This window comes from Somniosus microcephalus, chromosome 4 (genome assembly GCF_052327205.1).
Source record: "Somniosus microcephalus isolate GS21.2 chromosome 4, FLI_Smic_1.0, whole genome shotgun sequence".
Taxonomy (NCBI): Eukaryota; Metazoa; Chordata; class Chondrichthyes; order Squaliformes; family Somniosidae; genus Somniosus; species Somniosus microcephalus.
Genome location: NC_140990.1, coordinates 23,300,051 through 23,320,927, shown reverse-complemented (window position 1 = coordinate 23,320,927; position 20,877 = coordinate 23,300,051). Strand labels below are relative to the sequence as shown.

Genomic DNA, 20,877 nt, shown 5'->3' with positions numbered 1-20,877 from the left:
CAAGGCTGGGAATTTAACATCCAGGGATATACAATATTTAGGAAGGATCGGCAAAAAGGTAGGGGAGGTGGGGTAGCATTGCTGGTAAAGGAGGGGATTAATGCAATGGAAAGGAAGGATATTAACTCGGATGAAACGGAATCTGTATGGGTAGAAATGAGAAATAGCAAGGGGAGGAAAACGTTAGTGGGTGTGATATATAGGCCTCCAAATAGTAATATGGAGGTGAGGGAAGGCATAAAAAGGGAAATTAGAGAAGCGTGCGATAAGAGCACAGCTGTCATCATGGGTGACTTTAATTTACATATTGATTGGACTACCCAAATTAGTAAAAATTCTGAGGAGGAGGAATTCCTGGAATGTTTTCGGGACGGTTATCTGGACCAATATGTTGAGGAGCCGACTCGAGATCAGGCCATTTTAGACTGGGTATTGTGCAATGAGAAGGGACTTATCAGCAATCTTCTTGTACGAGGCCCCTTGGGTCAGAGCGATCATAATATGATCGAGCTCTCAGTCGAGATGGAGAGTGAGGAAATTGAATCAGAGACTAAGGTCCAGAACTTAAATAAAGGGAATTACGAGGGTATGAGACGGGAATTGGGTAAGATTGATTGGGTGGTGTTTCTGGGGGGATTGACAGTGGATAGACAATGGCAAGCATTCAAAGATAGAATGGAAGAATTCCAGAACATGTTTATACCGGTTTGGCATAAAAATAAACCTAAAAAGGTGACTCTACCGTGGATAACGAGGGAAATTAGGGACAGCATAAAATCAAAAAAAAGGGCATATCAACTGGCAAAAAAAAGCACCAGACCGGAAGATTGGGGGCAGTACAGGATACAGCAAAAGAGGACAAAGGGATTAATCAGGAAGGGGAAAATAGAATACGAAAGTAAACTTGCAGCAAACATAAAGACAGACTGCAAAAGCTTTTATCGGTATATCAGGAGGAAAAGACTGGTAAAATCCCAAGTCGGTCCCTTGCAGTCCGATTCGGGAGAATATATAATGGAGAATAAGGAAATGGCAGACCAATTAAACTCATACTTTGGTTCGGTATTCACAAAGGAGGACACAAATAACCTCCCAGGAATATCGGCAAACATAGGGACTAATGAGAGGGAGGAGCTGACAGAAATTAGTATCTCTAGGGATATGGTGTTGGGTAAGTTGAGGGGACTGAAGGCCGACAAATCCCCGGGGCCTGATAAACTACATCCTAGGGTACTTAAGGAGGTGGCCCTGGAGATAGCAGATGCTCTAAGGATCATCTTCTGGAACTCCATTGACTCGGGAACAGTACCCGTGGATTGGAGGGTAGCTAATGTTACCCCACTATTTAAAAAGGGGGGTAGAGAGAAAGCAGGGAATTATAGACCAGTAAGCCTTACATCGGTTGTGGGCAAAATGCTAGAGTCCATTATTAAGGATAAAATAGCGGAGCACTTGACAAATGGGGAAAGGATCGGACAGAGTCAACATGGATTTACAAAGGGTAAATCGTGTTTGACTAATCTGCTGGAATTTTTTGAGGAAGTAACTGGTAAAATAGATGGGGGAGAGCCAGTGGATGTGCTGTACCTTGACTTCCAGAAAGCCTTCGATAAGGTTCCACACAAAAGATTATCATGCAAAATTAAGGCTCATGGGATTGGGGGCAAAGTATTAACGTGGATAGAGAACTGGCTGGCGGATAGAAAACAGAGAGTTGGAATAAACGGCTCGTTTTCGGAGTGGCAGGCAGTGACCAGCGGGGTGCCGCAAGGATCTGTCCTGGGACCCCAGCTGTTCACAATATATATAAATGATCTGGATCAGGGAATTGGATGCAATATTTCCAAATTCGCTGACGACACTAAACTAGGAGGAGGGGTGGGCTCTGATGAGGATGTCAGGAGGCTACAGTGCGATTTGGACAGGTTGGGGGAATGGGCGGATACGTGGCAGATGCACTATAATGTGGATAAATGCGAGGTTATCCACTTTGGGGGTAAAAACAGGAGGGTAGATTATTATCTAAATGGCAATAGATTGGGAGATGGGGAAGTGCAGAGGGACCTGGGTGTTCTTGTGCACCAGTCACTGAAGGAGAGCATGCAGGTGCAACAGGCGATTAAGAAGGCAAATGGTATGTTGGCCTTCATATCAAGGGGGTTCGAGTATAGGAATAGGGATACCTTACTACAGCTGTACAAGGTGCTGGTGAGACCGCATCTGGAGTATTGTGTACAGTTTTGGTCGCCCCATCTGCGGAAGGATGTTCTTGCCATGGAAAGAGTGCAACGGCGATTCACCAGGCTGATACCTGGAATAGCGGGAATGACCTACGAAGAGAGATTAAATAGTTTGGGCTTGTACTCACTGGAGTTTAGAAGATTGAGAGGGGATCTCATCGAAACATATAAAATTATGGCAGGCCTGGACAGGCTGAATTCAGAGAGAATGTTTCCAATGGCCGGGGAGCACAGAACCAGGGGCCACAGTCTAAAAATAGCGGGCAAATCATTTAAAACAGAGATGAGGAAGAATTTCTTCACTCAAAGAGTGGTGAGCCTGTGGAATTCCCTGCCACAGAGGGCTGTGAAGGCTAATTCAATAAATATTTTCAAGAGAGAATTGGATATATTTCTGAAGGCTAAGGGGATTAAGGGTTACGGAGAAAAGGCGGGGACGGGGTACTGAACTGATAAGATCAGCTATGATCTCAGACGAAGATCAGCCATGATCTCATTGAATGGCGGAGCATGCTCGAAGGGCCGAATGGCCTACTCCTGTTCCTATCTCTATGTTTCTATGTTTCTATGTCATCATACACAGCCCTATCATTGATATATGTAGTAACTCCCCTTCCCATTTTTTATATCTTCTAGTATACTCCTCACTCTGTCAAAAAGGGCACCATCTCTGGTTTACTCATTGTCTTTCTTATATATTTTTAACTGAGTCCAGTGTTTCCACCTTCCTTTACCCGTTCCAGACCCATCTACATGAGCACATGTGTCACTGTTCATTAATACTTCATAAGGTCCTGACCATTTGGGTGCTAGCCCTGGTTTGGCTGGTATTATTTCTGCTATCACTTTGCTATCTATTGCTAAGACCTCCTTCTGGTCGTCCCATATATCCTGTTCTCGATCCCATATAATCTGTTGGTCTTTGGCCTCATGTCTCTAACTATCTGTCCAGATTTATCTTTGGGTAACAGGACAGCCTCCCAAGCAGTCTCCCGGCCGTTTGAGATGGTGCTGCAATTAGTTTATAAGATAACTTCCATTTATCAAATCCTAATTCTCCTTCTATCACTGTGGGGTAATATTAACTCAACATTAAGAAATTTACATTTATTAATGTCCAATATCTTTAACTTCTATAATACTGAAGTTGTTGCTTGGTGAACTCAAACAGCTGTCAGTGGAAAGGGTTAACTCCTTCCCAGGCTTTTGAAGGTGGAGCTAAACATTATTGTGTCACTTCACGCAACCCAAAAAACATCCCTGACTGAAAGACAGTTGTGGTTTCACACTTTGATTCAACATGAACATTTGGGCTTCATTGGTCAGATTCCCTCTCTCAATTGCTCGTTTAGCTGCCCATCCTCTTCTGTGCTTTAATTTATTATTACGCACTCTTTGGGTAGGAGAGAGGTTTCTACTCATTCCTTGATTATATTCTTGTCTCTTACGGGTCTTCCTCCTGGTGTCATATATCCCTGCCTACTCCCGCTATCATGTAATCAGACACCACCCCAAAGGCATTCCGACTATCTATATAGATTTACACTTTTTCCTTTGGCTAACCCCCTTTGATCAAATCCTGTATAGGCTGGGCCATTTCTGCATATTCTGGGATAAAGTTCCGGCAATAATTAAATAGCCCTAGTACTGGCCTGACCCCATCCCCTTTCTGGCGCGGTCCCTTTCTGCTGCCATCTCTGAGGGCTTCCCCCTTTCATTTCACAAACCTTGCCCTTTGGCTTATTCATTACCCCGATATTCCTTTTATCTGTATGGCGCACCTCAAAGTGCAGGGTCATTTTCCTCACAACTTTAGCCTTTATATTTACCCCATCTTCTGGATCAAAATCTGACCATAGCTGCTTGTAAATACTGGACTGATACATCAAAGCACGCAGCTAGTGATTGTGTGCAGCTCAGCTATCCTCTGGGTCCTAATGCTCCTCCCATGTGGGCCACTGTCTGTCGGCACATGCTGCCGGAATCTCATTTGCTCTACGTCTGTCATAGCCTTTAAAAGGATCCCCTGCTAGCCCCAACTTATTCATATTACTGGACATTTTCCCTTAAATCCTCCATATTACAGAATCACAACCCCCCGATCAAGCAGCCCTAATTCTTTAATCTGCTTCCTTTAATGGCCACACGTCACACTGATTCTGATTACTTATCCCCTGGCTCTCAAGGTACTGTTCTTTATTAACCCACCTTTCCGTCTTTGGGTATTTGTCCCTTCCCTTGTAAGAACATAAGAACATAAGAAATAGGAGCAGGAGTAGGCCAATCGGCCCCTCGAGCCTGCTCCATCATTCAATAAGATCATGGCTGATCTGATCCTAACCGCCAATCCACTATCATTGTATTACTATGTATCCTAGGTAGATTACTTCCTCCTTCCCTACCTGTACCTTTCTAAGGTTTAACTCTAGTCCCACCTTCTATAAGGCTTCCAGTACCATAGTCAATTAAATATTGTAGAGGGACCTGCCACTATCGGATATTCTTGCGGAGTGGAGTTATCGTATTCAATTCGGACTACACCAATTTACATCAACCAGAATTTCACTGTGGCCGCAATGAAAGTCTGGTTTTAATAGGTTAATTTACCTCATAACTCCAAGGTTAGATCTTAGACTGAAACTTAATCTCTCGTTAAACAAACTTTTTGTTGCTCTTCTCAGTTTTTACACTCCAGCTTAACTTAAATTGTAATAGGTTTTTTCATTCTGAGGGCACAATCTTATTTGCACATTCTTAAACTTCCAAAATCCCAGACAAGACAAAAGGGTTAAATGCTTTTTCTTTAACACAGAGAAGTGGGTGGCGCTAACAACACACAGCAGACATTTCTTTTTCTTAACGGACAGATTTTCAGACAAAGGAATATTGTAACCTCTTAAACATTCCTAATCAGGAGAACATTCACACTCACACATTTTTATACATCTGTAATTCCAGCATATGTCTAAGGTTCCTTTCACTCAGCAAATCTCTTGTTTTACTTGTCTTGGTACAGATGCTAATAACTTCCATGTTGGTAAAGCTTTAAGTTTATCTTTTCCTTCCTTTTTAAATCGGCGACTCAACAGCTTTCCCTAGTTTCCAAATCCCTGTTTGTTTCTTTTTTTTCTTGCTGGGGTTTCAAATTGGTACGCCTGCAAATTAGATCTTTTTCCTTCATTATCTCTCCCTTCTGTTTCAATTCCTTACATTATCTGTTGCCTCTTTATCTTTAGCTCCTCCCCACCAAGCCTTTGGCTCTCTGCACTGTTTTTTTTTAATTTTCCAGGAGTCGGGTTATAGAATCCAGGTCCCTTGAGGGTTCTTCTTCCACCCTCTTAGTCATAACTAACTGCTACGTTTAATGCGTAATTCACGGTATTGGTGACTTAGGTTTATACACTACGTTGCTCGCCCCTATAGCGTTACTCTGATTAATTGCTCACTTCCTGTCAATCACTCTGTTTCGTTAAACACACCAACCCTTTAGTCCCGAGGTTTTGAGTTTTAACCTCTTTGTGACTGTAGGGGTTTTATTTCATTCACTCACCACGGTGCACCCATTCATTCAATTGTTTAGGGAACGCCCTGCCCCTAACTGAGGTTTCGCCACCTCACGGCTTTTAGAGAATGCCCTGCCCCTAACTGAGGTTTCGCCGCCTCATGGCTTTTAGGGAATGACCTGCCCCTAACTGACATTTCGCCGCCTCATGGCTTTTAGGGAACGCCCTGCCCCTAACTGAGGTTTCGCCACCTCACGGCTTTTAGGGAACACCCTGCCCCTAACTGAGGTTTCGCCACCTCACGGCTTTTAGGGAATGCTCTGCCCCTAACTGAGGTTTCACCGCCTCACAGCTTTTAGGGAATGCCCTGCCCCTAACTGAGGTTTACTTTTTAACCGCCTTCAATTAAAGGTGTCTTTCTTTTTATAGTTCTTTTATACGTAGATTTTGACTTAATGTCTCGCCAGCAATTAACCTCTAATTTTACAGGTGGTAATTAAAACATACTCACCTGTCTTAGGTTAACACTGTCCGAGAGTCTTGTTCAGATCGCGCATCCCATCCTCGTCGCCAATTGATGTAAGCCCCCAAAGTGCGGACCAAGTGATATACATGGTCGACGTCGCTGGCTTGTTGTAAGAAAGACAGACCCAATAATTGAAGTCAAAACGGTTTATTCAGGCCTGGGGAGATAATGCTCTTGCGTCCCAACACAAGGCTCCAACTCCACCGAACCTCTTGAGATTCACACAGTTATACACATTTTCCAAGATCTCCTACTCCAGCGGTCCAATCGATTTAAAAGTCTATACATTAATCACTAACTAGGTGTGTCTAACTTATACAAAATAGCCTATAGGATAAATTTCACTTTTCACTGAAGGGGCCTGTAGACCCTCTGATTTCTTGGAAATGAGTCATCCAGGACATGTGTTTGCACATTCTCCCTGTGTTTGCGTGGGTTTCCTCCGGGTGCTCCGGTTTCCTCCCACAGTCCAAAGATGTGCAGGTTAGGATGATTGGCTATGATAAATTGACCCTTAGTGTTAGGGGGATTAAATACGTGGGGTTACGGGGATAGGGTGGGATATATGTTGGTGTAGGGGTTACGGGGATCAGGTGGGATATGTGTCAGTGCAGGCTCGATGGGCCGAAATGGCCTCTATCTGCACTGTGGGGTTTCTGTGATTTCTGTGATTTCTGTGATGTGATTTATGAGAAATGAGTCATTCCTCTCCTGGCCACTACTAAGTTTTTTTTCCAGAAAAGGGTTATGTCAGTGTCTCTTTTTGTAAGTCTCATCTCTCGAAACTGGTATGGTCATTTCTGCAATTAAACATAGAATAATTAGTACATTTCATCTTTAAACATTCTGTGGCCGCAATTGCGTTCCACTAAACATGCCCTGTTATGCTCAATTTTAATATCTTACTTCATATACCCAAGTCCAGGTCAGCTATATATAACAAGAAAAGCAATGGTCCTAATACCGACCCCTGGGGGAACCCACTGCATACTTCCCTCCAGTCAGAAAAACATCCCTCAGCACTACTCACTGTCTCCTCTCACTTAGCCAATTATATACCCAAATTACCATCATCCCTTTAATTCCCTGTGCTTCTATTTTCTGAGTCAGTCCCGTATGTGGTACTTTATCAAATGCCTTTTGAATGTCCATATATACATCTACTGCACTACCTTCATCAACCCTCTGTTACTTCATCAAAGAACTCAATCAGTTTAGTCAGACACGATTTACCTTCAACAAATCCATACTGGCTGCCCCTTATTAACCCATGCTTCTCCAAGTGAGAATTAATTTTGTCCTTGACAATGGTCTCTAGTCGTTCACCCACCACTGACATTAGACTGATTGGCCTGTAGTTACCAGGTTTATCTCTCCCCTTTTTTAAACAGGGTGTAACATTTGCAATCCTCAAGTCCTCTGGCACCACTCCTATATGTCTGAGGGAGATTGAAAGATTGTGGTCGGAGCTTCTGCTATCTCCACCCTAGCTTCCCTCAGCAATCTAGGATGCATCGCATTTGGACTGGATGATATGTTAACTTTGAGTGATGACAACCTATTTAGCACCTCCTTTCTATCCATTTTTATCCAATTTCTCTACTCCCCCCTCCTCTACTGCGACATTAACTTCATCCTCTTGTGAAGACAGATGCTAAGTACTCATTCAGTAACTCAGCCACGCCCTCTGCCTCCGTATGATGAGTTCCTATTTGGTCCCTAATCGGCCCCACCATTCCTTTAACTATCCTTTTACTTTTCATATGTTTATAGAAGATTTTTGGGTTCTCTTTTATGTTACCTGCTAATCTTTTCTCATATTGTCTCTTTGCCCTTATATCCTGTTTCATTATCCCCCGCACTCTCTGTATTCTCCTGGTTTTTGACTGTATTCTGTACCTGACATTTGTCATAAACCTCCTTTCTCTGTTTTATTCTAACCTCGATATCCTTTCTCATCCAGGGAGCTCTAGCTTTGGATGCCCCATCTTTCCTCCTTATGGGAATATGTTTGGTTTGTACCCGAACTAACTCAGCCTTGAAGGCCTGCCATTGGTCATTCACTGTTTTCCTGGACAATCTTTGTTTCCAGTCCACCTGTGCTCGATCCCTTCTCACATCACTGAAATTGGCTCTCTTCCAGCTGGGTATTTTCACCATTGATTTTTCTTTCTCCCTTTCCATAACTACTTTAAACCTACTGATATTGTGATCACAGCATCGGCGGCAGTTACACCGGTGGCAGTGAGTCAGCGAGAAGCCCAACCAGAGTGGGCCTGTGTGGGAACACAGCATCGGTGGCAGTTACACCGGCGGCAGTGAGTCAGCGAGAAGCCCGACCAGAGCGGGCCTGTGTGGGAACACAGCATCGGCGGCAGTTACACCGGCGGCAGTGAGTCAGCGAGAAGCCCAACCAGAGAGGGCCTGTGTGGGAACACAGCATCGGTGGCAGTTACACCGGCGGCAGTGAGTCAGCGAGAAGCCCGACCAGAGCGGGCCTGTGTGGGAACACAGCATCAGTGGCAGTTACACCGGCGGCAGTGAGTCAGTGAGAAGCCCGACCAGAGCGGGCCTGTGTGGGAACACAGCATCGGCGGCAGTTACACCGGCGGCAGTGAGTCAGCGAGAAGCCCGACCAGTGCGGGCCTGTGTGGGAACACTGCATCGGCGGCAGTTACACTGGCGGCAGTGAGTCAGCGAGAAGCATACTAGTTCAACAGCAGGGGAGAGAGGTAAAAAGTAATCAAAGTGTGACGTCACCAGGAAGCAGGTAAGTGATTGGTTGGTGAGTATTTGGTTGGTGAGTATTTCTCTTCTCTTTTTTTTAAACTTTAACTCTGGTTTATAGTTTCTAAGGTCTCTCTGGTGTAGCAGGGACTGTTGGTAAACCAGTTAACTGTAGTGTAATTAGTGGGATTGATTGATTTAATTTAAATTCAATTAATTAAAGGGTAAGTCATGGCAGGACAGCCGGGCCCCGTGATCTGCTCCTCCTGCGATATGTGTGTACTCAGGGACACTTCCTGTGTCCCTGACAACTACATGTGCAGGAAGTGCATCCAGCTGCAGCTACTGACAGACCGCATTGCGGCACTGGAGCTGTGATTGGACACATACTGGAGTGTTCACGATGCTCAGGACAATGTGAATAGCACATTTACGGAGTTGGACACACCGCAGGTAGAGGTTGGACAGGAAGAAAGGGAACGGGTGACCAACAGGCAGAGTACTAGGCGCAGGCAGGTAGTGCAGGGGTCCCCTGTGGCCATCCCCCTCTCCAACAGATACACCACTTTGAGTACTGTTGGGGGGGATGGCTTATCAGAGGAAGGCAGCAGCAGCCAACTTCCTGGCACCAGGGGTGGCTCTGCTGCACAGAATGGGAGGAAAAAGAGGGGTAGAGCTATAGTAATAGGGGATTCAATTGTAAGGGGAATAGATAGGCGGTTCTGCGGCCGCAATCGAGACTCCAGGATGGTGTGTTGCCTCCCTGGTGCAAAGGTCAAGGATGTCTCCAAGCGACTCCAGAACATCTTGGAAGGGGAGGGTGAACAGCCAGTTGTCGTGGTGCATATAGGCACCAACGATATAGGTAAAAAGCGGGATGAGGTCCTAAAAGCGGAGTATAGGGAGTTAGGAGATAAATTAAAAACAGGACCTCAAAGGTAGTAATCTCAGGATTGCTACCAGTGCCACGTGCTAGTCAGAGTAGAAATAGAAGGATACTTCAGATGAATACGTGGCTAGTGGAATGGTGCCAGGGGGAGGGATTCAAGTTCCTGGGACATTGGAACCGGTTCTGGGGGAGGTGGGACCAGTTCAAACTGGACGGTTTGCACCTGGGCAGGGCTGGAACCAATGTCCTTGGGGGACTGTTTGCTAGTGCTGTGGGGGAGGGTTTAAACTAAAATGGCAGGGGGTTGGGAACCTGAGCAGGGAGACAGAGGAAAGGGAAACAAGGATAAAAGCAAAAGATAGGAAGGAAAAAAAGAAAAGTGGCAGTCAGAGAAATCAACGGTTTAAATCAAACATGGCCACAGTAAATAATAATTCTAAAAGGTCTAAGAGCTTTAAAAAAACAAGCCTGAAGGCTTTGTGTCTTAATGCGAGGAGCATTTGTAATAAGGTGGATGAATTGGCTGCGCAAATAGAAGTAAACAAATACGATTTGGTTGGGATTACGGAAACGTGGCTCAAGGAAGGCCAGGACTGGGAACTCAACATCCAGGGGTATTCGATATTCAGGCAAAATAGGCAAAAAGGAAAGGGAGGTGGGGTAGCATTACTGGTTAAAGAAGGGATTAACACAATTGTAATGAAGGATATTAGCTCTGATGAGGTGGAATCTGTATGGGTAGAATTGAGAAATACTAAGGGGAAAAAAAGTTAGTGGGCGTGGTTTATAGACCTCCAAACAGTAAGGCGGAGGTTGGGGATGGCATTAAAAGAGAAATTAAAGAAGCGTGCAATAAGGGCACAGCAGTCATCATGGGTGACTTTAATCTACATATAGATTGGGCCAACCAAATGAGTAACAATACTGTGGAGGAGGAATTCCTGGAGTGTTTAGGGGATGGTTTCCTGGACCAATATGTCGAGGAACCAACCAGAGATCAGGCCATCTTAGACTGGGTATTATGTAACGAGAAAGGATTAATTAGCAATCTTGTTGTAAGAGGCCCCTTGGGTCGGAGCGATCATAATATGATCGAATTCTTCATTAAGATGGAGAATGAAGTAGTTGACTCGGAGACTAGGGTCCTCAATTTAAATAAAGGAAACTATGATGGTCTGAGGAGCGAGTTGGGTAGGATTGATTGGGGAATGGCACTCAAAGGGTTGACGGTGGATTGGCAGTGGCAAACATTCAAAGACCGAATGAATGAACTACAGAATTTGTTCATCCCAGTTTGGCATAAAAATAAAACAATAACGGTGACCCAACCGTGGCTAACAAGGGAAATTAGGGATAGCATAAGGTCCAAGGAGAGGGCATGTAAATTGGCCAGAAAAAGCAATAATCCTGAGGATTGGGAGCAGTTTAGGATTCAACAAAGGAGGACAAAGGGATTAATTAAGAAAGGGAAAATAGAATATGAGAGTAAGCTTGCAGAGAACATAAAAACTGACTGTAAAAGCTTTTATAGATATGTGAAGAGAAAAAGATTGGTGAGGTCAAGCATAGGTCCCTTGCAGTCAGAATCGGGGGAATTTATAATGGGGAACAAAGAAATGGCAGAACAACTAAATACATATTTTGGTTCTGTCTTCACAAAGGAGGACACAAATAACATCCCAGAGATGCCGGGGAACATAGGGTCTGATGAAAGGGTGGAACTGAAAGAAATCAGTATTTGTAGGGAAATGGTGTTGGGAAAATTGATGGGACTGAAGGCTGATAAATCCCCAGGGCCTGATAATCTACATCCCAGGGTACTTAAGGAAGTGGCCCTAGAAATAGTAGATGCATTGCTGGTCATCTTCCAGAACTTGATAGACTCTGGAACGGTACCCATGGATTGGCGGTTAGCTAATGTTACCCCAATATTCAAAAAAGGTGGTAGAGAAAAGGCGGGGAATTATAGACCAGTAAGCCTGACATCGGTAGTGGGGAAAATGCTAGAGTCCATTATAAAAGATGTAAAAGCAGAGCACTTGGAGAGCAGTGACTGGATCGGACAAAGTCAACATGGATTTACAAAAGGCAAATCATGCTTGACTAATCTACTGGAATTTTTTGAGGATGTAACTGGTAAAATAGATAAGGGAGAACCAGTGGATGTGGTGTATTTGGACTTTCAGAAGGCTTTCAAAAAAGTCCCACATAAGAGATTAGCGTGCAAAATTAAGGCACATGGGATTGGGGGCAAGGTATTGACTTGGATAGAGAACTGGTTGGCGGACAGAAAGCAAAGAGTTGGAATAAACGGGTCATTTTCTGAGTGGCAGGCAGTGACTAGTGGGGTACCGCAAGGATCGGTCCTAGGACCCCAGCTGTTCACAATATATATTAATGATCTGGACGAGGGAATTGGATGTAATATCTCCAAATTTGCAGACGACACAAAGCTGGGTGGGAGGGTATGCTGTGAGGAGGATGTCGTGAAACTCCAGTACGATTTGGACAGGTTGGGTGATTGGGCAGAAACATGGCAAATGCACTATAATGTGGATAAATGTGAGGTTATCCACTTTGGTGGCAAAAACAGGAAGGCAGATTATTATTTGAATGGCAATAGATTGGGAGAAGGGGAAGTGCAAAGAGACTTGGGTGTTCTTGTGCAGCAGTCGCTGAAGGTAAGCATGCAGGTGCAGCAGGCGGTTAAGAAGGCAAATGGTATGTTGGCCTTCGTAGCAAGAGGGTTCGAGTACAGGAACAAGGATGTCTTGCTACAGTTGTACAGGGCCTTGGTGAGACCGCACCTTGAGTACTGTGTGCAGTTTTGGTCGCCTTACCTGAGGAAGGACGTTCTTGCCATGGAAGGAGTGCAGCGAAGATTCACCAGGCTGATACCTGGGATGGCAGTAATGACATATGAGGAGAGATTGTGTCGATTGGGCTTATACTCACTGGAGTTTAGAAGATTGAGAGGGGATCTCATCGAAACCTATAAAATTCTGTCAGGCCTGGACAGACTAGATGCAGGAAGGATGTTTATGATGGCCGGGGAGTCCAGAACCAGGGGTCATAGCCTAAGGATAAGGGGTAAGCCATTTAGGACTGAAATGAGGGGGAATTTCTTCACCCAGAGAGTGGTGAACCTGTGGAATTCTCTGCCACAGAGGGCGGGGGAGGCCAGTTCATTAAATATATTCAAAAAAGAGTTGGATATATTTCTTAAGGCTAAAGGGATCAAGGGATATGGGGAGAAAGCAGGGACAGGGTACTGAATTTGGATGATCAGCCATGATCTCATTGAATGGCAGAGCATGCTCGAAGGGCCGAATGGCCTACTCCTGCTCCTATCTTCTATGTTTCTATGGACTGTCTAGAACTAGGAGTCATAGTCTCAGTATAAAGGGTAGGCCATTTAAGACTGAGATGTGGAGGAATTTCTTCACTCAGAGGGTTATGAATCTTTGGAATTCTCTGCCCCAGAGGGCTGTGAATGCTGAGTCTTTGAGTATATTCAAGACTGAGACAGATAGATATTTGGACTCCAGGGGAATAAGGGGATATTGAGATTGGGCGGGAAAGTGGAGTTAGAAACATAGAAGATAGGAGCAGGAGTAGGCTATTCGGCCCCTCGAGCCTGCTCCACCATTCAATGAGATCATGGCTGATCATCCAAACTCAGTACCCTGTCCCTGCCTTCTCCCCATATCCCTTGATCCCTTCAGCCTTAAGAAATATATCTAATTCCTTCTTGAATATATTTAATGAATTGGCTTCTGTGGTAGAGAATTCCACAAGTTCACCACCCTCTGGGTGAAGAAATTCCTCCTCATCTCTGTCCTAAATGGCTTACCCCTGATCTTTAGACTGTGACCCCTGGTTCTGGACTCCCCGGCCATCGGGAACATCCTTCCTGCATCCAGTCTGTCCAGTCCTGTTAGAATTTTATAAGTTTCAATGAGATCGCCTCTCATTGTTCTAAACTCCAGTGAGTATAAGCCCAATCGACCCAATCTCTCCTCATACGTCATTCCTGCCATCCCAGGTATCAGGCTGGTGAATCTTCGCTGCACTCCCTCAATGGCAAGAACATCCTTCCTCAGATAAGGCGAACAAAACTGCACACAATACTCAAGGTGTGGTCTCACCAAGGCCCTGTACAACTGCAGCAAGACATCCTTGTTCCTGTACTCAAACCCTCTTGCTACGAAGGCCAACATACCATTTGCCTTCTTAACCGCCTGCTGCACCTGTATGCTTACCTTCAGCGACTGGTGCACAAGGACACCCAGGTCTCATTGCACTTTCCCTTCTCCCAATCTATTGCAGTTCATATAATAATCTGCCTTGCTGTTTTTGCCACCAAAGTGGATAACCTCGCATTTATCCACATTATACAGCATCTGCCATGCATCTGCCCAACCACCCAACCTGTCCAAATCATACTGGAGTTTCTCGGCATCCTCCTCACAGCACACACGCCCATCCAGCTTTGTGTCGTCTGCAAACTTGGAGATATTACATCTAGTTCCCTCGTCTAGGTCATTAATATATATTGTGACTAGCTGGGGTCCTAGGACCAATCCCTGCGGTACCCCACTAGTCACTGCCTGCCACTCGGAAAAAGACCCGTTATTCCAACTCTTTGCTTCCTGTCTGCTAAGCAGTTCTCTATCCAAGTCAGTACCTTGCCCCCAATCCCATGTGCCTTAACTTTACACGCTAATCTCTTATGCGGGACCTTATCGAAAGCTTTCTGAAAGTCCAAATACACCACATCCACTGGTTCTCCCTTATCTATTCTACCAGTTACATCCTCAAAAAATTCCAGATTAGTCAAGCACGAGTTGAGGTCGATGATCAGCCATGATCTTATTGAAGGCTTGAGGGGCCCAATGGGCCACTCCTGCTCCTATTTCTTATGTTCTTAACCCCACAGTCACTGACACCAATCTCCTCCTGTCTGATATAAACCAACCCCACAGTCACTGACACCAATCTCCTCCTGTCTGATGTAAACCAGCCCCACAGTCACTGACACCAATCTCCTCCTGTCTGATAGAAACCATGCCCACAGTCACTGACACTAATCTCCTTCTGTCTGATAAAAACCAACCCCACAGTCACTGACACCAATCTCCTCCTGTCTGATATAAACCAGCCCCAGTCACTGACACCAATCTCCTCCTGTCTGATATAAACCAGCCCCACAGTCACTGACACCAATCTCCTGTCTGATATAAACCAATCCCACAGTCACTGACACCAATCTCCTCCTGTCTAATATAAACCAGCCCCACAGTCACTGACACCAATCTCCTCCTGTCTGATATAAACCAACCCCACAGTCACTGACACCAATCTCCTCCTGTCTGATATAAACCAGCCCCACAGTCAGTGACACCAATCTCCTCCAGTCTGATATAAACCAACCCCAAAGTCACTGACAACAATCTCCTCCTGTCTGATATAAACCAGACCCACAGTCACTGACACCAATTGTCTCCTGTCTGATATAAACCAACCCCACAGTCACTGACACCAATCTCCTCCTGTCTGTTATAAACTAGCCCCACAGCCACTGACACCAATCTCCTCCTGTCTGATATAAACCAGCCTCACAGTCACTGACACCAATCTCCTCCTGTCTGATATAAACCAACCCCACAGTCACTGACACCAATCTCCTCCTGTCTGATATAAACCAGCCCCACAGTCAGTGACACCACTCTCCTCCTGTCTGATATAAACCAACCCCAGTCACTGACACCAATCTCCTCCTGTCTGTTATAAACCAACCCCACAGTCACTGACACCAATCTCCTCCTGTCTGTTATAAACCAGCCTCACAGTCACTGACACCAATCTCCTCCTGTCTGATATAAACCAACGCCACAGTCACTGACACCAATCTCCTCCTGTCTGATATAAACCAGCCCCACAGTCAGTGACACCACTCTCCTCCTGTCTGATATAAACCAACCCCAGTCACTGACACCAATCTCCTCCTGTCTGATACAAACCAACCCCACAGTCACTGACACCAATCTCCAGTGTATGTCAGACTGAAGTTGTTTACAATCCTCATGAGCTTTTACGCTATTCCTAGTTGAGTTCGAGATCTCCAATGAAACACTCCACACCTTAATCCCCTGAGCACAGGCTTTATTTTTAACATGTAGGTTCTACAGTAATACAACTCCTATACTAAATGAGTGCAAAATATTTACATGGGAGATTCTACAAAGGAATATTTATTGTAATATTTACAATATTATAGTTATATAGTAAGACTCATAATCTAACAAGGTGTGTCCATGAACTGACTTTGATAATTGCCAAGCCTGAGAGGCATGAAAGGATGTTTGACTCTTTTAAAATGCCAATTAGAATGACATTGTCATCAATCGATGTCACATTACCGAGAGGGCCCCCTTTTTAAAGGGGCACAAACAATCAACTCCAAATTATAATTAAATCAGATCCGAATACTGTTGCTGATGTTGACAATTGACTCCAGTCCCTCCGGTGCCCACCGGTTATGGAAGGCCTCCAGCGTCCCGGCGGACACCGCGTGCTCCCTCTCCAGGGACAGCCCGAAGGATGTTCCACCTTGGCTGTAGCCGTCAGCTTTCTTCTTCCCAGGGTGCTCTCTGACCTGAGCTGCAAACTGTTCCTGTATTTAAAGCCCAATCAGGTACAGCCCATGTGACCCTGGTTACCTCGGCCAATCAAACCATTGAGCTGAAAGACATTTATCAGACAAAGCATTCCATTGGATGGCTATTTAGGGTTCATCGAGTAACCGCTTCCTGTTCATTGGAGCTACGAGGAATCTGCGAGTCGGAACAATGTCAGAATTTGCTTTTACTGGGGCATTTCAAGAAACAAATGGCCTTCACGGTTCCGCTCAGTCCACACAGGCAGAGTTCTCAGCTCTGCTGGTTCTGTTCACACGAGGTCTGTTTCAGCTTAAAAGGGATAATTAGAGCCTGTTCTGTCTAAGGTGATTACAAGCTAATAGTTCACTAGACACGGGTCTATAATACAAAGTTTACTCATATTAAACATACATGTACATAAAACTAGGAAGACTTTACTTTTATGACTCTATTTCATATTAAATCTGGTCTTCTAATAAAACCCAGCTTTCTTCCAGTCCACTCCTGGAGGCCCCACTCCCTGACCCTACAACCTTCAGCAGGGTCAGTGGTGGAGTTCCGCAGTGGGAGTGATCCCAGAGTAACTGTCAGGATCGCACCCCCGTGGATGTTCCGGTTGATGCGCTATCAACAATACCAAAGTCTATGAGATGACTTATATGAAGTAGGCTTTTATTGACTAAGAACTAGAGCATGCCTCTGCTAGTGAATCCATCCTAAGAGCTCCCGGGGGAAGGGTGGTGAGTCACCTTTATACCTGGGCTTAGAGGTGGAGCCAGGGGCTGAGACATGCCTGGGCTTGTACAGAGTTAACATTACCACACAGACAGGTACAGGGTTTAACAGTGGTTTACCACACCGGTCATGTATTTTTAGTTATCCTGGTGTCTAACACACACACATCAATAAAACAGGGAATTCCTGGAACCACGCTGCAGGTCCTTCTTTATCTGGAGATCAAATGTCTGTTGTATAATTGTACCAGCAGTTAACAGGCTCCGGTGAACTCCTCCATCTGCTATTTTAATGTAGGCTTTAACCAATTTATTTTAAACGGGTTTATATTAAATGGGTTAATGCCTGCCTTAAAATGGTAGACTCAGGACTGTCACACAATCATGTTAAATCTTCATGGAATAATTACCTGTGATTTTTAGACTAGAAACTTAAACCTGCCGTTTCACTTTCAGTCAGGAGCAGATCGCAGTTTTACACCAATCTCTGATTTGACAGCACGTTTCCAGCATTCACCGTTGTTCTTCCTGACTCTTGTAAAGGAGCCTTCTGTTCCATGCCTAGGAGCTCTGAACCATAGAAGGGAGCGGCTGGGACACATTTCTTACACGCCTCAAGATTAACTCACATGGGGACTTTGCTGTCAGTGAAGAGAGACGAGAAAGGCCAAAGTGCCGTTTGCCCCTCTCAGTGTGGCCCTGAAGGACTGTGTCCAGGCTGAAGTTCTGTTCCCGCCGTACGATCCTCCCCCAGATTGTCCTTTCTGAGCTCCAGCCAGTTGATGCTAAACACTCAGGTGGGAAAGACAAAAATCTACAACAATGTGTTTTAAACAAAGCTGATTATTTGACATTTATAAAAGAAAGACTTGCATTTCTATAGCGCCTTTCACAACCTCAGGACATCCCAAAGCACTTACAGGCAATGAAGTACTTTTGAAGTGGAGTCACTGTTGTAATGTGGCAGCCAATTTGCATACAACAAACTCCCGCAAACAGCAACATGATAATGACCAGGTAATCTTATTTTTTTTGTTATGTTGATTGAAGGATAAATATTGACCAGGACACCGGGGATAACTCCCCTGCTCTTCTTTGAAATAGTGCCATGGGCTATTTTACATCCACCTGAGAGCGCAGATGGGGCCTCAGTTTAACGTCTCCAGAATATTAAATTCCAGCCCAGTTAGGGGTTATTAACATCAGCAGAAACAAACCCCAACTGTCAGAATGAACACGGTTCAGTCCTGGATGTGATTAACAGCAGCAATAACAGCAGAATCCAACCTCTGCAGTCACATGTGAACTCGCTGGTGTCTCAGCAGGTTGGATGAATCAGTGAATCTCTTCCCACACACACAGCAAGTGAACGACCTCTCCCCAGTGTGAACATGCTGGTGTTTCAGTAGTTGGGATGAATGGGCGAATCCTTTCCCACACATGGAGCAGGTGAACGGCCTCTCCCCAGTGTGAACTCGCTGGTGTGTCAACAGATCCTTTTTGCTTTTAAAGCACTTCTCGCAGTCAGAACATTTAAAAGGTCTCTCATTAGTGTGAACAAGCTGGTGTTTAGTAAGCTGGGATGACTGAGTGAATCCCTTCCCACACACGGAGCAGGTGAACGGCCTCTCCCCAGTGTGGGTGTGCTGGTGTACAGTGAGGTCAGATGATCGCCTGAACCCAGTCCCACAGTGAGAGCACCTGAACGGTCTCTCGTCAGTGTGAACACGTTGGTGACACGTCAGTTCCCTGGAACTTTTATAGCACGTCGCACAGTCCGGGCATTTAAAAGGTCTCTTGTCAGTGTGAACTCGCCAGTGTTTCAGCAGGGCAGAGGAATAAGTGCATCCCTTCCCACACTCGGGACAGGTGAACAGTGTCTCCTCGGTGTGACTGCGTCGATGAATTTCCAGCTCAAACGAGTAACTGAATCCTTTCCCACAGTCTCCACATTTACACGGTTTCTCCCCAGTGTGACTGCGCTTGTGTCTCGACAGGCCAGATGATCAACTGAAGCCTCGTCCACATTGAGAACAAGTGTACAGTTTCTCCCCGCTGTGAACGGTGCTTTTTGCTTCCATGCTCAAATCTGATGATATTCAGGTCCCAATGAATCAAGTGACTCTGTCAGATCTTGATGTGATGTTTTGTTTGAGTTTCCTGTCTTCAAATCCTCCCCTTCTAATACCCTGTAAAATTAGTTTAAAACAGGAAAAAGGGAGCGTGAGAGAGAACACACAAAAACACAAAGGCAGGTTGTGAAATTGAGCTCAATGATTCTGGTCATTTGTGGGGTCGGCACCAGAAAAAAGTGACCATGAAAGCTGCCGGATTGTCGTAAAATCCCAACTGGTTCACTGATGTCCTTCAGGGAAGGGAACCTGCCACCTGGTCTGGGCCTACACACGACTCTGGCCTCTATGGAAGGAGAGAGAGATAGAGAGGTGGGAGTGGGAGGGGTCAAAGGAGAGAGACTTTATACATCTGCAGCTCGACAACAACTTTGACAAAAGCTCCCAAACCTGCAACCTCCAGCTCGTAGAAGGACAAGGGAAGCAGGTACATGGGAACACAATCACCACCGAGTTCCCCTCCAAGTCACTCACCATCCTGACTTGGACAAATATCACCGTTCATTGCTGAGTCAAAATCTGGTAACACCTGGCATTGTGGGAGTATCTTCACCATACGTACTGCAGCGGTTCAAGAAGAAGGCCCACCATCACATTCTCAACGGGACACTGGGGTTTGGCAATATATGCTGGCCTTGCTAGCGATGCCCATATCCCAAGAATTAATTTTTAAAATCTGTATGTAAAACGGATTAAAAGCCTTTACAGAAATAATTGTTCCTAAAACAATACTCTTTTACACTGTGCAAACAGTGTCTGCTAGCAACCTAATCTCCCCCAGAATCCACCACCCTTGACAGTCTCACATTGGAAATTGTTGGGTCCTCCTGGGCTCAGAAGTACTGGGGATTAAACCCAGCAGCTTCTCCTCCATCTCCACTCCAGCTCAAACTGAAGCAACAAAAAGACCTACACAGGCGGCCAGGGACCTACCTTCCGTCAGCCTGCAATAAAACTCTTCCCGACAGCCTCTGACTAATGGCGGCCGCAGCACCCACAATTCCCCGCGCCCCAGAAACCGCTCTGATTCTGATTGAGTTTTGTGATGAGGTAACAGAGGGTTGATGAGGGCAATGCACTTAATGTGGTGTACATGGATTTGCAAAAGGCATTTGACAAAGTGCCACATAATAGGCTTGCCAGGAAAGTTGAAGCCCATGGAATAAAATGGACAGTGGCAGCATGGATACGAAATTGGCTAAGTGACAGAAAACAGAGAATAGTGGTGAATGGTGGTTTTTCGGACTGGAGGAAGGTACACAGTGGTGTTCCCCAAGTGTCAGTACTGGGACCACTGCTTTACTTGATATATATTAATGACTTAGACTTGGGTGTACAGGACACAATTTCAAAATTTGCAGATGACACAAAACTTGGAAGTATAGTGAACAGTGAGGAGGATAGTGATAGACTTCAAGAAGACATAGACAGGCTGGTGGAATGGGCGGACACGTGGTAGATAAA

The 20,877-nt window shown here is 45.2% G+C and overlaps 1 protein-coding gene across 1 annotated transcript in view; it reads right to left on the bottom strand.

Annotated features, from left to right (window-relative positions):
* Window positions 1-16,040: 16,040 nt before the first annotated feature.
* Window positions 16,041-20,877, bottom strand: part of LOC147118418 (uncharacterized) — a 31,123-nt gene continuing 26,286 nt past the window's right edge. The window contains exon 2 of the mRNA XM_085983909.1: window positions 16,041-19,270. Within this exon, the coding sequence (XP_085840035.1) occupies window positions 18,577-19,270 (694 nt within the window). The 3' untranslated portion in view covers window positions 16,041-18,576. The remainder of the gene's footprint in view (window positions 19,271-20,877) is intronic.